Source organism: Bison bison, unplaced genomic scaffold (genome assembly GCF_000754665.1).
Source record: "Bison bison bison isolate TAMUID 2011002044 unplaced genomic scaffold, Bison_UMD1.0 scf7180017864508, whole genome shotgun sequence".
NCBI lineage: Eukaryota > Metazoa > Chordata > Mammalia > Artiodactyla > Bovidae > Bison > Bison bison.
The window spans coordinates 9,920,128-9,936,982 of NW_011495064.1; the positions used below are offsets into that span (position 1 = coordinate 9,920,128).

At 51.1% G+C, this 16,855-nt stretch overlaps 2 protein-coding genes across 2 annotated transcripts in view; one reads left to right on the forward strand and one right to left on the reverse strand.

Moving 5' to 3' along the window:
- Window positions 1–6,340: 6,340 nt before the first annotated feature.
- Window positions 6,341–7,878, forward strand: GPR45 (G protein-coupled receptor 45). Its single transcript, XM_010829688.1, has one exon. The coding sequence runs from the start codon at window positions 6,341–6,343 to the stop codon at window positions 7,460–7,462; it is 1,122 nt and encodes a 373-aa protein (XP_010827990.1). The 3' UTR covers window positions 7,463–7,878.
- Window positions 7,879–12,910: 5,032 nt separating this feature from the next.
- The window catches only part of TGFBRAP1 (transforming growth factor, beta receptor associated protein 1), a 27,753-nt gene continuing 23,808 nt past the window's right edge, over window positions 12,911–16,855 (reverse strand). The window contains exon 11 of the mRNA XM_010829689.1: window positions 12,911–15,445. Within this exon, the coding sequence (XP_010827991.1) occupies window positions 15,269–15,445 (177 nt within the window). The 3' untranslated portion in view covers window positions 12,911–15,268. The remainder of the gene's footprint in view (window positions 15,446–16,855) is intronic.

Below are 16,855 nucleotides of genomic sequence, written 5' to 3' on the forward strand. Positions count from 1 at the left end.
TTAAGTTCCCAAACCAGAGATGGAACCCACACCCCTTGAAGTGGAAGCACAAAGTCTTAACCAGGGAAGTCCCTCCGATTTTGTTCTGTTTGAAAATTTTCCTCCCAGGAGTCTTGCCTGAGCTGAGAAATAAAAAATATGGTCTCTCTCAGCTCACTTTTCTTAGAAGCTGAGACACATAGCCTAACACCTGTTTCTAAGCAAAGCTATTGATGAATTACTTCTGGCAGCTCTTGCCTAGTTTTCATTGCCAATAAAGTTATTGAAATTGGGATATACCATCTGTTTGAGAGTTTGTATCAAAAAGACAGGTGACGCGGCTGCAGGTAAAGACAGACTCAAGCTGTTTCCACGGTAGACTTCCCCATCTGCCCAAGCTGACATCACTCCTTAGATCCGGCATTTGTGAACCAGCATTTTCCTGGAGTAAAGGATGAAAAGTCCTGTATCACAAATGTGATTGGTTACTGGAAGCAATAACCACAGCTTCAGAGAAAGAACTCACCAATTCCCCACCAGCAGAGACAGCAAGTTCTACTGGAGATTACCATGCCCGACTCTTTGCAGTCTGCCAGGCTCCTCTGTCCATGAGATTCTCCAGGCAAGAATGCTGGAGTGGACTGCCATTCCCTTCTCCAGGTAGATCTTCCTGACTCAGGGATAGAACCCACGTCTCCTAGATTGCAGGCAGATTCTTTACCACTGAGCCACCAAGGAAGCCCCAGAGATTATATACATATTTCTAAATCTGTGAATTAAAATGTAGATGTGCTGCTGTGAAGTGACTATTAGAATTATTTTTCATATTTCTGGAAAATAGTTTCCTAAGAATTGCTTGCTCCCCAACCCAGTGCTTTGAGAGTTTATTCTTCAAAGTGGATGGTGGCCGCACCCCAGGGAGACTCTCCGGACACCCAGGGCACAGCTTGAGGAAGGCCAGCGCCCACCTTTGCTTGAAGGACGTAGAGGAGCAGCATCTATGGGGGCAGCCAGAGCAGCAGTGGGGTTCTGAAGATAGTGGGACTAGTGGGCAGCTGCTGTTGCTGTCGTGTGGGGAGGGTCAGTCATTCTTCTGAACACCCAATGGTGATTCTGGCTTTCTGGGCCGGACCAACCTCAGACTTGTGTGAACTGCCAATGCCACCAGCTATATCAGTAAACATCAGGCCATCACATTACAGCCACCTTGGCGATGCACCCTGAGGGGGCTCAGGATGTGCAAACACAGGATACTGGCCGTGGAGAGCTGAGGTGCACATCAAAGGACTGATTTCAGTGAGCCCAGACTCCTGCACCTTCTCGCACTTAGAAAAGCGGTAAATTCCTTAACTTGAGATGTCTGGTTTTCTTTAATTAACAGTAATCTCTGGTTCTGACTACCTGGTCTTTGTTGTAAAAACTCCTGCATATCCTGGCTTCCTGCCGTCGGTCCTCTCCCCAAATCCTGGCACTTCTTCAGAGCAGCCCCTCTGAGACTGCAGAGAGGCAGTCTCCTGGGCATAAGACCTCAGTTTTGTCCTCCGAATAAAACGTAACTCTCAACGTTTAGGTTGCACATTTCTTTTTTTTTCAGTTAACACATGTAATAAGACGATCTGCTGCCTCCACGCAGACCCACCTTTGGACAATCCTGCTTTAGTCGTGACAAGAAAGGAGGCATGAGCCTCTGTTGAAAACCCTTTGTGGGTGCTAAGTTGCTTAAGTCATGTCCGACTCTTTGCGACCCTACGAGCTGCAGACAACAAATGCCGTGCTCTGTTCAGTGTCTCCTCTCTGCTCACTGCCAGTGGCTCCTTCCACCCCGGGGTAGACGCAGCTCACTAAGCATGCCGCCCAGTGGACCCCTGCTCACAGCGGAGCACAGGCTGTAACCTCCCCTTAGTAAATGAAACCTCAGTTTACAAGGCTTGTTATTTTTTCTCAACTTTTTCTTTATTCTTTAAAATATGTCAACAATTTTTTAATTGGAGTACAGTTGTACAACGTTGTGTTAGTTTCCGCTGTACAGTGAAATGAATCAGCTATATATATATACACAGGGGCTTCCCGGGTGGTACCAGTGGTAAGCAACCCACCTGCCAATGCAGGAAACAGAAGAGACACAGGTTTGATCCCTGGGTCGGGAAGGTCCCCTGGAGGAGGAAATGGCAACCCACTCCAGTATTCTTGCCTGGAGAATCCCATGGACAGAGGAGCCTGGCAGGCTAAAGTCCACGTGGTTGCAAAGAGTCAGACATGACTGCAGCAACTTAGCACAGCACATGTGTGTACGTATATCCCCTCCACCTTGAACCTCCCACTCACCTCCCACATCCCACCTCTCCCCTCTAGGTCAATAGAAAATGGACATGTGGACCCAGTAGGGGAAGGGAAGGTGGGATGAATTCAGAGAGTAGGATTGACATAAATACACGACCATGTGTAAAACACGTAGCTAGTGGCAAGTTGCTGTATAGCACAGGGAGCTCAGCTCTGTGAGATTGAGATGCTTATTTATCTTCAACACCTGCACGTCTACTTAGCCCCAGGGTGGGATCCATTGCATGGGAACTACAGTCAGTGCCTTGAAATGGTTCCGTTCCCAGCTCGATGCTTCCTGGGCTTACGATTCCCATCACGACCCCTCTCTTCCACATACAAGCCGCAGGAGAGATGCTGAGAGCTGCTTCAGACTGAAGAAGGCCCCAGAACATCTCCCGTTTGCCTGTTACCTCTTACTTTGATCTTTAATGTGCCCGAATACTTGCTAAGAAAAGCGCTGTTGATCTGGGGACGAACAACAGGACTGTGACCAAAACACTGAATTAAAATATCTGAGAAAAGTTGTTGCCCAGAAGCCCAAACGATTTTAATCTGATTCAACCTCAAGACACATATTTAAAAAAAAAAAACTCCTTGCACCATCTGTTCCTTTGGTTAAGCATGAAATCGCTCCCTATAATTACGTTGTAGGAAAGATCCACTCTTACAGCGTGGAGACGGGGGCAGGTGAAAGGCTCAGCCAGGATTGATAAACACATGGACACGCAGGGGTTTGTCTTTTTCTCAGTGGCCTATATTCTGTGCTCCAAGAGGGACTTGATCCACCAGGGCTTCAAGCATACCTGTCATGGTTGCTGTTCTTTAATTCAAGAGACAGAAATCCATGAACTCGAAACAATGAGGGATGTGGAATTAACTTACTAATTACTAGTTGGTGAGTTATTGACTAATGCCCTTCTTTGTACCAGGCCTTGCATATGTTCTTACAACCCTGGGGGTAGACATGTGGTTGGTTTCATTTCATAGATTGGAAGACAGAGGCACGGGAGTATTGTTTCGTGCTAACACAAGTATCTGTGATCTGCAGAGAGCTATTTCTCACTTATAGAATAACACAGAAGATCTCTGTTTATATAGCTCAACCTCCACAGGTTTGGATAACCGCTTCCACCACTGAGATAAGCCTGTTCTGGCCATGCTCAGAACTGGAGCTCAGACCGTGGGTCTACCCTGGAGCACTGAGGACCAGGCGGACCTGAGCTAAAGTAACATCACCAAGACATTGTCACTGGCAGAGACTTTAGACTATGTGGTGTGAGACCTCCTGAATTCCTTTGCCACCCCAGTCCTTCAACTTGAGATCTCTATGATATTGACTCTAAGGAATCTGGAAAAAAAGATGCTTCTCACCAGCACAGAGGAAGAAGTGGGCACAAATAAGTGGAAAGCCAGAGGGCTTCCAAAGGAGAGAAGCTGCCATATCCCTAAGGTGTCTCTAGGAGCATCTACAGGTCTGATTCACACCTGGCTCATGCATTTTGTTTCTGGCAGAAGGTAGTGGAAAGAAGAAACAATTCAGTTCTCCTTCGAATGTTTTCATTCCCAGACCACTGCCAGTGGCAGGGGGCTCTAGTCGGTCAAGTGTGTTCTTTTGGCTCCTTGTGGGCCCTGCCCACACTAGCCCAAGCAAGGGACTGCCCATGTGATCCCTCCCTACCGCCAGTGGGGCTTCCTCTGGGGGAGCCTGAGGAACCCAGAGCTGATGCTGCCTCCCCTCCTGGTTCCATGGCCACCTCAGTCACCTACATGCTCCACTGCAACAATCTTTTTACTGAAATTATGAAACATTTATTTCTCAGGGGAGATAAAGATTGGGCCTATAAAAAGAAAATTGAGTCAAATTGTTGGCTCATTAAGTCTTATATTTTTAAATTGCTTAATCCTTTTAGGTAATTTTTAAATAAAGTATATAATAAATGATATCTTGTTTAATAATTCAAAAGTGCTTCCATTATATATATACACACACACACACACATATGAAAATATCTTTATTCATCCATCAATGGACATTTAGCTTGTTTCCATGCCTTGGATACTGTGAATAATGTGCAGCATGGTGAGTACAATTCACAAGATTGTATTATACACTTGAAATTTGCTGTAAAGAATGGAAATCATAATTTCATGACCACATGCACACACACCCCAAAACTGATAATTACATGAAGAGATGGAGCTGTTAACTAACTTTACTGTGGGCATCACTTCACAGTATATATGTGTATCACATCATCACCCTAAACTGACACGTGTGATATGTCAACAGTCTCTCAGTAAAAGCTCAGGTACAAGAAGAAAACAAAAGACCAGCTCGGGCAGTGATCTGCCTGCCTTGCTCCCAGCACTGAGGGCCAGGCCCCGCCTGTGCTCCCCGTAACAGCCCTCCCTGGGCGACACGTCACAGGCAAAGAAACAAAGACTTAAGAGAAATTAAGAAACAAAATCAACTCAGTTGGTAGGATCTATCTGAATCCCAGGCTGGGTTCTTACCCCAACTACTATATACTTGTGTGTGTGTGTGTGTGTGTGTGTGTTGTGATCAGTCACTCAGTTGCGTCCGACTCTTTTGTGACCCCATGCACTGTAGCCCTCCAGGCTCCTCTGTCCATGGGATTTCCCAGACTTAAGAATACTGGAGTGGGTTGCCATGCCCTCCTCCTGGGGATTTTTCCCAATCCAGGGATTGACCCTGCATATCCTGCATTGCAGGCAGATTGTTCACCATCTGAGCCACCAGGGAAGCCCAACACTCTGGCAGCACCACAGTTATCTGGAGTGTTACCACAGTGGAAACTGGGGGAAGAAGACATGCGATCCTGCTGGATTATTTCTTACAACTGTTTAAGGTCAAACAAGCTTCCCAGGTGGCTCTGCAGTAAAGAACCCGCCTGCCAATGCAGGAGATGCAGGTTCAATCCCTGGGTCAGGAAGATCCCCTGGAGGAAATGGCAACCCATTCCAGTATTCTTGCCTGGAGAATCCCATGGACAGAGGAGTCTGGCGGGCTATAGCCTATAGCGTCGCAAGAGAGACAGACATGACTGAGTGGCTAACCAACAAAAAGGCTAAACAAGGAGTGGTGGCATATACCAACATTTATTTACTCAACAAAGTTTCTGTTGAGCACCTTCTCTGCTGGGGACACAGCAAACAACACAGACAAAGCCCTGCCCTCACGAAGCTGGCTTTGCTCCAGCAGTGCCTCATGCAAAGCTTCACTGGATCAGGGTGCTTGTAATTCAAGTTAATAAACTGCTGTTCAGTTGCTCAGTCGTGTCTGACTCTTTGCAACCCTATGGACGGCTCACCAGGCTTCCCTGTCCTCCACCATCTCCTGGAGTTTGCTCAAACTCATGTCCATTGAGTGATGCCATCCAACCATCTCATCCTCTGGCACCCTCTTCTCCTGCCACTCTCAATCTTTCCCAGAATCAGGGTCTTTTCCAATGAACTGGCTCTTCACATCAGGTGGCCAAAGTATTAGAGCTTCAGCTTCAGCATCAGTCCTTCCAATGAGTATTCAGGGTTGATTTCCTTTAGGATGTATTAAATAAATGCTGATTGTGGAAATGTTGATTGCAAACTCTGGTCCCCCACAAGGTGGGTCTGATTAGGTTTCCCAGGTGATGTGACAAGGCTTGTCATACTTTTGAAGACCCAGCCTTGTTCCAAGTGGTAAATAAGTGAGTCATCTCCACTCCAATGCTTAAAATACCTGTAAAAGGTAAAAAAACTGTTCTATTCCACACATGCTTGGAAGGTCTAACTCCCTTTTCTTTCCTGCTTCTTTGCTCCAGGCCATCCAGAGCCCACGAAGTTGCACAGCCAGTTGTCACGGAGACGATGAGGCTGTGATTGATGAATCGCAAGTCCCAGCCTGTTGCTCCCAAAGACAGGCTCCTCCCAGCCCTTCCAGCTCCCCTGAGACCCAAGCCAGCAGGGGGAACATGCAGCCCCCGAATCGCTGAGGCCCCTCCTATCCCGCTTCTGCCTCACTGCCAGGGCCTCTTCCACGATGGCCTGTAACCAATCGTCCATCGAGACCTACGAATACCTGCTGCCCAACGGGAGCCACGAGGGGGACTCCAGGGTGCCCCCACCGCCCGCCACGCTCAGGATGTCCCTGGCGGTCCTCATGATGCTGATGGTCGTGGTGGGGTTCCTAGGCAACGCGGTGGTCTGCATCATCGTGTACCAGAGGCCGACCATGCGCTCCGCCATCAATCTGCTGCTGGCCACGCTGGCCTTCTCGGACATCATGCTGTGCTTGTGCTGCATGCCCTTCACGGCCGTCACCCTCGTCACTGTCCACTGGCACTTTGGGGACTCCTTCTGCCGGCTCTCAGCCGCGCTCTACTGGTTCTTCGTCTTGGAGGGCGTGTCCATCCTGCTCATCGTCAGCGTGGACCGCTTCCTCATCATCGCGCAGCGCCAGGACCGGCTGAATCCCCGCCGGGCCAAAGTGATCATCGCCGCGTCCTGGGCGCTGTCCTTCTGCGTCTCGGCGCCGGCGCTGGCCGGCTGGACGCTGGTGGAGGTGCCGGCGCGGGCCCCACAGTGCGTGCTGGGCTATACCGAACTCCCGGCCGGCCGCGCCTACGTGCTGACTCTGGTGGGCGCCGCCTTCTTCATTCCCTTTGCGGTGATGCTCGGCGCCCACCTGGGCGTCCTGCATGCGGTGCGCAAGAACGCGGTGCGTGTGCACAACCAGTCCGAGCGCCTGGACCTGCGCCGACTGCCCCGCGCCTGCCTGCGGCGGCTGCGGCGGCAGCAGCAGCAGGCCAGCCTGGACCTGAGTTTCAAGACCAAGGCCTTCACCACCATCTTGATCCTCTTCGTGGGCTTTTCGCTGTGCTGGCTGCCGCACTCGGTGTACAGCCTGCTGTCCGTGTTCAGCCGGCGCTTCTACTGCGGCCCCTCTTTCTACGCCACCAGCTCCTGCGTGCTGGGGCTGAGCTACCTCAAGTCCGTCTTCAACCCCATCGTCTACTGCTGGCGGATCAAGAAGTTCCGCGAGGCCTGTCTGGAGCTGCTGCCCCCCACCTTCCAGATCCTCCCCAAAGTGCCTGAGCGGATCCGGAGGCGAATCCAGCCGAGCACCGTGTACGCGTGCACGGAGAATCAGTCCGCGGTGTAGGGGAGGGGCGAGCAATAGCCACCATCTGCCCCTCACTTGACTTCCTGGGACTCCCGAGCAGTCAGCGCTGAGCACAAAGGGACCCGCTGGTCACCAGGGAAACGGGCTCCCGCGTTTGCACGATGAATTATTTCTGTTTCTTGCTGCGGAACATTAGTGCAGACCTGCTGGAAACCCGAAGGCGTCAGGACCAAAGGGGAGATGCGTGCAGTGATGCAGGTGGTGGCGGTTCAGTCGCTAAGTTGTGTCCGACTATTTCGACCCCATGGACTGTAGCCTCCCAGGCTCCTCTGTCCATGGGATTTTCCAGGCAAGAATACTGGAGTGGGTTGCTATTTCCTTCTCCAAGGAACCTTCCTGACCCAGGGATCAAACCCGGGTCCCCTGCACTGCAGGCAGATTCCTTACCAACTAAGCTATGAGTGATGCCCGAGTTGGGCCGAAAGTTAGGGAGGAAGGGGAGCAGTGGGGAGGTTGGCTGAGTGGCAGGAGGAAGGCTCTGTGAGCCCTCTCCAGGCCTGCCTTGGAGACGCCCGGGTGCCCTGTTCTGATGTGAGAAACCCCGGTTCATCCATCTCTGGGTGGTCAGGCATTGTCTGCAGCACCAGCATCCTCCACAGGCGTTGGTATCTGTGTGTGCGTGGTGGAAGCATGCAGAGTTCTTTATGTTGGTCAGATGGGCATTTGGGGTGATGCCAAACCATACTTTCTGGAAACCAAAGTCACATAGGAGACAGAGGGGCCCTGGGCCTTTCAGCTCCCGTGTGACACACGGGAGACCTCGGTGGCTCGAAGCCCAGAGAATGTTCGAGGGCAGCTCAGCTGAGAGGAGAAGCCCACCCCAGTGCTCATGCATGTCCTCAACCCTCCTGCCCTCCATGGCCCCTCACCTGAAGCCACCTCTGGGTCAGCGGTGACAGCCCTGCCCCTTCTCTTCTTCCTGCTTCCTGCCCCGCCCCACCTGGCCCTCCTTCCATCTGACCAATGAGCGGGCACCACATGCCTTGTCCTGCTGATTCATCATTTCAGTACTTGTGTTGACTTGCTTTCAGGCTCAGAAGTGGCTGGGGGCTTTGTTTACATGTTTCTCGTGATGCCCTGAGGCCCGCCACATCACCCCGTCACAGTGGCGGGAATACAACCCCCACTGGGCTGCCTTCGTGACCTCTGTGTTCCTCTACCTCACGCAGGGCTACAGAAGTCTGACTGCTGTAGCCTGGGCCACCTCCCCGGGACCCTGGGACCCCGGTCCCCCAGCCCAGGCAGGACCGTGATCCAGAGGGCAGGTGCTTGGAGGGGACCCTTCTGCTTGTCCTGGGCACTGGGCCTCTACTCCCTGGGCCACTGTTACCACCAGGAGCTTCCACTGCTGAGAGTGACTTTCCTGAGTTCAGGGCACACAGTTGGTTCTGTGTACTGTCCTTACACTTTCAGATCTGAAGAGAGTGGGAGATTTAAAGAAAAATGTAGAAAACATGATTCCAAGCCCAACTCAGTTAGAAACTAGTCATGTGACCTTGCTGGTTTCTCCCCATTTTCTCTGGGCTTTGGTTTCCCCATCCCTGAGGAAACAGGTTTAGAAGGTCTCCAAGGTCCCCGCCACCTCTCACACACTCCGATTCTAAAATGCGTATGTTTTCCACTCGTAGACACCACACCCCCCGCCTGCGTTTATCTATCATTAATTAAGTGCCTAAGAGGTGCAAGGCACTGTGTGGTTGGGGGGGTTGGGAGGGGCTGGGCCTGGAGGCAGATGTCAGAGTTATCTCAGGATAATTAGGACTCACATTTGGCACAGGAACTCAGATGCTCCCCGTGTGTATTTCTTCTCGTTTCCTTTCCAAGGTTGTATCACCAGACTAGCTCCTCATTCTCCTCCTGTGACAGAAGCAAAAAAGAAAGATAACACAGTTTACACTCCTCTAAGCCCAGAGGAGTTCTTTTTCAGAAAATAGTTGGCACTTTTCTCACCAACCTCACCCTCCCTTTATACACGGACCCAGAGCCCCTAGACCCTTTTATACTCAGAGAGGGAGAGAGAGGTTGATTGAAGATGGGCAGTTGGTGTGTGATTGATTGAGGTGTGTCCCTCACGTCTGTGTCCTGTGAGCCCCCAGCAAGGTCAGGGTTTGCCCTCAGTCCCCACGAGGCAGAGCCACATGGTCTTGGTGGTATCTGAGAGCACAGCCTGCCCGCCACAGGGACGGAGCCTCTGGGCACCTCCTCGCTCGTGGCCGTTTAAGAGAATGTTCTTCAGGAGCCTTGAGTAAAAGAGAAATCCCCAAACTTAATGAATGAAGGTACCAAAATTTACATCAATCAGTGTTATATGATGTGTGTTGGACAGTAATATATATGTTTCAAAGTAATAATTTTGTATATATTTTAAATAAAGTATTATTGTTCTTTCCGTGTAGAAGCCTGTGTTCTTGCCAAAATTAGCGCCAGGGCCATGATAGCAAGCCGGGAATCTGGGGTCAAACATCTCCTGAGACACGATCACTTCCTAGAACCTGTAAGCTATTAAAGGAGCTGCAACGACTGAAAGACATTACTGATTAGATGACCAATGGGAGATTCAGCAGTAGGGGTCGCAAGGCAGCACCCATGGTTTTAATAAAACTCTCCACCCTGCTCAGTAATTCCAACTAGCTAGTTTCACCTCTGACTTTTTTTTTTTTTTTTGGCTGTGGTGGGCCCTCCTTGTGGCAGCGGGCTTCTCTTGTTGTGGCGCACAGGCTCTATAGCACACGGGCTCAGTAGCTGTGGCTAGTGGGGTCTTAGTTCCCAGACCAGGGATCGAACCTGCATCCTCTCCCTTGGAAGGCAGATTCTGAACCCCTGGACCTCCAGGGAAGTCCCTCACCTCTGACTTTCATTTCGCCGCCTTCATGATTCCCTCTAGCCTCGCTGAGCCTTCAGTGAACCTTGTCCTAAAATCCTATGTAAATAGCAAGCTCTTGTTTCCTTCCCTGCCGCCCGCAGGGTGACCACTGCTTCTTCATTCTTATATGATCTGGATGTAACCTCCCCTAGGGTCCCTAGCCCTCCCTTTTCTTGAGCACTTTGAGTGCACTGGCCTGGTGAAAGATGTTGGAACACAAGAGCATGGTGGGTGTGTGTGTTTCTGTGTGTGTGAGTGTGCACTTACATGCACATGTATGCAATATTTGGGGTGGGCATCCAAGGTCACTCACTGCGCCAGGCAGTCCTAGCTCACCTTCCGCTGTCTGCCCCGTGGTCCTGGAGGAGCCGGGGATAAGGTGTTCTAGGAATAGGAGACGTGCTGGAGCACGCCTAGCTCCAAGGGAACCAGGGAGAGACTCACAGGGCATTTTCCTACTTAGTCCGATGGGAGCAGAAAGAACTCGTCCGAATGGAAATGAGGTGTGACTGGAATGCTACCTTCTGCATCAGGAATCCGAGGATGCCGATACACCAGCTCAGGCTGGATGTGTCCAGGTAAACTCCTAACGACCCCCAAGGCTGGGGTGGTAAGGATGATTCCTTTCCCGGGATCCACGTGGTCCAGCTCCCCTGGCTCCCTCCTGCTGCCTCTGGTCTGGCAGCCGCTGTCCCTTCACCAACTATCCCAGCTGGAAAAAAAATAGCCAACCTCGTTTTCAGAAGCATGTTTGAAAAGACAGGTTTGCTGCTCCTTATGAAGTGTCCTCTGGGGACTCGTTTCTCATTTCCTCCCTCATTGAAATGCTGCCATCGTCTCCCCTCCTGACGGTGTTTGGCTGCGGTGTCATGACGACTTCAAATGTTTTATTAAACCGTGAAGAGAGGGTCAGGCACCTCTCCATAAAAGACAAACAGGACTGAATAATTTTAGAAATGCACATGGAAAAGTGCAAAGCCCTAATTTGCTTTCAAGGCGTGCAGAGAGGTAAGGGAGAAACAGTGTGGGAGGCAGGAGGCTCTGACTCCCCAAGGCTGCCACCGGCTCGGATTTGCGGGCCCTCCCAGGAATTAGGCGGTCCAGGCTGCTGGGAAGTGCTCCCGGGGAGCAGGCAGCTGAGGTGCATCCACTCAGGCCACACTCAGTGTGGTCACTCGTGGGGTCTCCCTTGCTCTCTTAGGGTGATATTCCACCCAACTTTTGTCCACCAGTGTCTAAATCTCCATTATACCTTTGTAAAATCTCCATTATACCCTCTCCTGCCCTCAGATCCTTTTCACTGTTTGGCCCCCTTCTCCGTTTTCCTTGAGTCTTCCCTTCTCAAATGATGCAATAAGCAGGTATAGGCAGGTTCTTAACTAGACACAAGGTGATGCTATACTTTAAAGGTTAGATTTAGATTATGTAAGAGAATGGCGTACTTGCCATCCTTATGAATGAATGTTCCCTAGGTTTAAGACAAGTTTTAAAAATAATACCTACTGATTTTTTAAAAAAAATATTATAGAGGTAATTTTCTCCTTGTAGAATGAAACCTCTTTTTTACCCAAAGTTGAAGATTCTCTAGTTTAAAAAAATTACATTAAAAGTAGATTTTTGTGTGTGTGCAAAATTTAGATTATACTCTTCCACAACTTGGGCTTCCTTGGTGGCTTAGTGGTAAAGAATCTGCCTGCCAATGCAGGAGACACAGGTTCTATCCCTGGGTCTGATAGTTCCCATGGAGAAAGAAATGGCAATCCACTCCAGTATTCTTCCCTGGGTAATCCCATGGACAGAGGAGCCTGGTGGGCCACAGTCCATGGGGTTGCAAAGAGTCAGACACTACTTAACGACCACACAACAACTTCAACAGCACTGTATTGAAAAAGAATCTAGAAATCGATCTGGGGGCTTCCTTATGGTGAATATTCATTGGAAGGACTGGTGCGGAAGCTGAAGCTCCAATACTTTGGCCACCTGATGTGAACAGCCAACTCACTGGAAAAGACCCTGATGCTGGGAAAGATTGAGGGCAGGAGAAGTGGGTGACAGAGGATGAGACTGTGATGCACATAATTAGAGCAAACGCTGGAAGATAGTTAAGGACAGGGAAGCCTGGCGTGTTGTAGTCCTGGGGGTGGCAAAGAGCTGGACACGACTTGGCGACCACGCACACACAAACATCCCCGGAATATATCCAGGGCCAGAAACCGAAGGGCAGAAAGTTTCTTTAGGAGCATCTGGCTAAAGGTGACCTGTCAGAAAAGTAACCAGAAATCTCCTTTGTTGAACTGTGCAGGGCAGGATGAATCCAAAGGCCTTAAGGTGTCCAGGAGCACCTAAAGACTTCACAGGAGACAGAAGTGCATCGCTTACAATTCAGTGAAGTAACACCTAAGGATTTGCAAGGAGGCCAACACAAGTCCTTGATGGAGCTGGGAGGGGCCACCAGGGCTGAGGACTAAGTTCTAGGACCCCCTTAGGCTGGATGCCCTGGGGGTGGAAGCCATCCTCTCACCAAGACAACTTTTATTTAAAAAAACAACTACAGGAGGAACAAAGAATTAAAAGGATTTTTAATAAAATCAACAAGTTTACATTTGTACATCTTGTGTATTTCGGACCCATCCAGGGGTTAAAGGGTAAAGGGCCAGGTCTCCATAGGAGGGCGAGCAGGAAGCCCAGGCCACCCTGGCTGTGTGATGGGCAGGGACTTGAGGGCGGGACCCAAGGCCCCCGGATCCCCTTCAAGCACACCCCGGGTCCTTCCAGCTCGGAGCGCAGGCCCAAGGCTCCATAGCCCACTCGACCCTCCCACAGGGATGCTTGATAAGCTACAGCAGATTAACAGCTCATGAAATTAAAGTCTTGCCCAGAGAATATTAATGTCAGCTGTGTCCACTTCGTGCTGTTTTAACTAGGTAGGTGACACCAAACTGACCCAGGGAGGAAAGGAACGAGTGACGGTTCTAATTCCTCTAATCAACGGTACGATCACAAAAGAGCAGGCCTCTGGAAAGAACCATGAACTTTTAAAAATATAATTTGAGAAAGGGGCCTGGTCAGTGGGGGTGCTGATTAGAGAGGCAAGGTTTTTACAATTCAGCACAGGGTCACAGAATCCTGCTGCATTTGAGGGCTCAGTAGAGATAGAAAACTGTTCAACTTTAGTTCCATTATTCTAAAGGATAATAAACGTCAAAATATCGATCAAAGTGTGGAGCAAAGAAGGACCTGTGCCCCCGAGTTAGGAACCAGGAGGCTTTTCCAGGATTGTCCCCATCTCGTGGAGAGAAACAGTGCCTTCAGAATTGCAGAATTCCAAGTCCTAGCTGCTCATTCTCTGAGGAATAAACCCAAACTCACAAGCTGTAAGGATAACATCCCCAGGAACATGACCATGCCTTCACAGCCACCTGCAGGGCAAGACTCGTGACTCGGCTTTGATTGCCAGTATTGCACACAGCACACAGCCGAGCTGCAAGAATTTCTTCACCATTGACTCTTTATAGAGATTGAGACACAGCTGGGAGGGTGAGTGGGTGCCTGTGCTTCCCGGCCCCTTCGAATCACAAGAGGGACGAGCACACGGACGGTTATTAGTACAGATACTTTCTAAGGTGGGTGAGCTCTGCACCTGGTCCGTAAGGCCTGGGCTGAGGACACAGGCCAGGTCTGGGGTCCTCCCGTCGCACACACAGGCTGATGCGTATCTGCCAAGCTTCATGGTAGGGGTCATGGCATCTTTCTTCTTAGTCCCTGATGGTCAGTCAGTCATCAGCAGGACGAAATTCAGAGGAGGGCAGTGAAGTAACCACAGAGTCAGCTTCCCCGAGATGCTGGACAGAGAGGCAAGAGTGGATGCGGGCCTGCGATGCCGAGGTTGCGGGAGACTTCTGTCCTGTGTGTCTGGGAAGCCGCAGCACAGGCGTGTAAAGTGCTGGGAGGTAAGGCAGCCTGCCTGGGCTTCCTTGTGGGGCAGCACTCCCCCGGGAAGGGTGACGACCCCAGTGCAGGAGGAGCTGTCACCCACAGCCCAGCCCACCCAGCGTGGAGGCGACCATCAGCAGCCCCAGCAAACACACCCGGCTTGTGCTCACACCTTTCCCTTTTAATTTCCCAAGTGATCAAGGGCGGATATGTTTTCATAAGGAAAACCGTCCCTAGTGAACATGATGGGTGAATTTCCAAACTAGAGAAAAACCACGAAGAGGACAGAACTTCAAATAAAAGGTTCTGCTCGACCATGTGAATCGTGGAGTTTCAAACCAGCAGGCCACACGCCGTGGGTTCCCACCCCCGCCGACGACTCCAGACCCGAGAGCAGCTCTTCCAGGCGCATCCAAGGCTTCTCGGAGCCTCATTCTCCAGACAGCCAGAAGGGAACGAATTTACCCCAAAAGGAAGGGTGGGGCACCCAGGCAGATCTTTTGGGGGCTGGGAGCCAGATGGGAAGTGGAAAGAACAAAAATTCCTCCCCAAGGTCAGCAGTCCTGCAGGGCAGAGGCAGAGCCCGGGTGTGGCCGGTGGGCGGACAATCAGGATGAAGAGCTGGGTTCTCCAGCCACTCACCGACCAGGACGAGATCACCGCTGTTACCCTGGAGCAGACGATTCCAGTGTGGACACGCGTCTACAGATCAGGGCGAGGGGTGGGGGTCTGACTTGCTTGGGCTGTACAGGAAGGCTCACTTCCTCAGGGAACAGACATCTGTTATGGGCGGCGAGGTCCCTGGACGCGGAAACCTGGCATGTTTCTATTGGAGGGACTGTCCATTTCCATCTGAGGCAGGGGGCTGGCCCCAGCCTGTTTTCCATGGACCGAATTCCCCCAGCACTCAGGGACGGCCGACAGAGCACAGTCACAGCCTCCCATCTGCGCACCCGGCAGGCTAGCTGAGGACCCAAGGCCCTGCCTCTTCAAGTCCGAGCCCCGGCGCTGGGGGAGCTGGGCTCTGTGTGTCTGCTGGCCGCGCAGTGGGTGTGGACGAGACCACCGTTGGGGTACCTAACGAACACAGGCTCGAGGAAGGGGTTTTGGCACATCTGGCAAAGCTTTTTGTCTGAGAGTCGAACGGAGCTTCCTTTCAGCTTCATCTGCAGAAAGAAAAGATGGAGATGTCTGTGACCAGTTTTCAGAGCTGACGAGTATCGCCCCCTGGGTAGTTATTAAAGTCATCCCTGGTGGGGACAGCTTGAACATCAAATTCTGGAAACAGAATCTCAGCAGTGAAAATAAACAAAACTATCCTCAGGAACTAGAAAAATCAAAAAAGCTACAAAACTGCCTTCTTATTTTTCAAAAGTAATTGCTTCCTCTCTGGTTGAGGCATTGTTCACCAAGATCCTCTCTCAAACGTTCTCTGAGCCCTGATGCTTTCAAAAAGGTCATTATGCAGTCATGGGGCGTTAGCGCTGACGAGGCCAAGAAAGTCATCTAATTCCTGCTACCCCTGTCTGCACACCAGAAAAGTGAGGCCAGATAAGAGACACGGTCCAAGCCACGCGGTCTGTCCGTAGCACATTCATGACCTGTCCCAGGACACTTAATCTCCTTTCTTTAAAGGTAATTAACGAAACTAACACAACTTTATCATTTCCTATCTGAAACACAGGACTTGAGTTCTGTAAGTTAAAAGCCTTTCTGCACAATTCACGTGAGTAAACCCAGCAAGTCAGCCTGTTGGTGGCTTGGGGAATCACCATATTTGTTAGTTTCTTTAGTCGTTCAACAAACATTTGATGCCGTCAAGATGACACCAGCCTTGGCTCAGGAATACGGAGATCAGTAAAGGAAGCTCCTGCCCTCGGAGTACCCAAAGCTTCACAGGGGAAGGGGCACCACAGGCGCGGCACTGGGTGAGCACACGGGGTGCTAGTCTGCTTAGAGGGATGGGAAGGCTTCACAGGGGAGAGAGGTTAGCCTGGGTTTCAAGGAGGCATTCACCAGGCACAAAAGGAAGAGATGGGACACAGGCAGAGGAACCGGTGGACATCAAGGCTGTCTGAACGGAACAGCAGGCCCACTGCTCCTTCCACGTGTCCTGGAAACAGTGAGATGGGCAAGGATGGGTCAGAGGAGGGAGGCCAGATCCTCCAGACCTCAGCTTCTCCACTGGGGGAGGTCAAGGATGTCTCCCCAGTGGGAGAAACCTGCAGATTCCTGCTCTGGAGGGACATCCTGCCAGCCGCAGGGCACACGCAGGGCCTCACCAGAGAGGAGCTTCTGATGAGCTGGGGCTGCTATGGACTGAATGCCTGTATCTCTCCCTACGTGGACGCCCTGACCCCCAGCGGGACGGTGTTTGGAGGCGGGGCCCCCATGATGGCTGCAGGGCCCTTAGAGGAGACTGGTGCCCACGCCTGGCCATGTGCACATAGCAAGGATGGGGCCTCCCAAACACTGAATCAGTCGGCACCTTGACTCCAGGCTTCCAGCCTCCAGACAGGGAGAACTGTTTGTGAGTCATCTGAGCCCCTGGCCTGTGGGGTTCGCTCTTATCTGTT

Excerpts from the sequence above, each read along its gene's own strand:
- GPR45 (XM_010829688.1), top strand. The coding sequence starts at position 6,341 with ATGGCCTGTAACCAATCGTCCATCGAGACCTACGAATACCTGCTGCCC.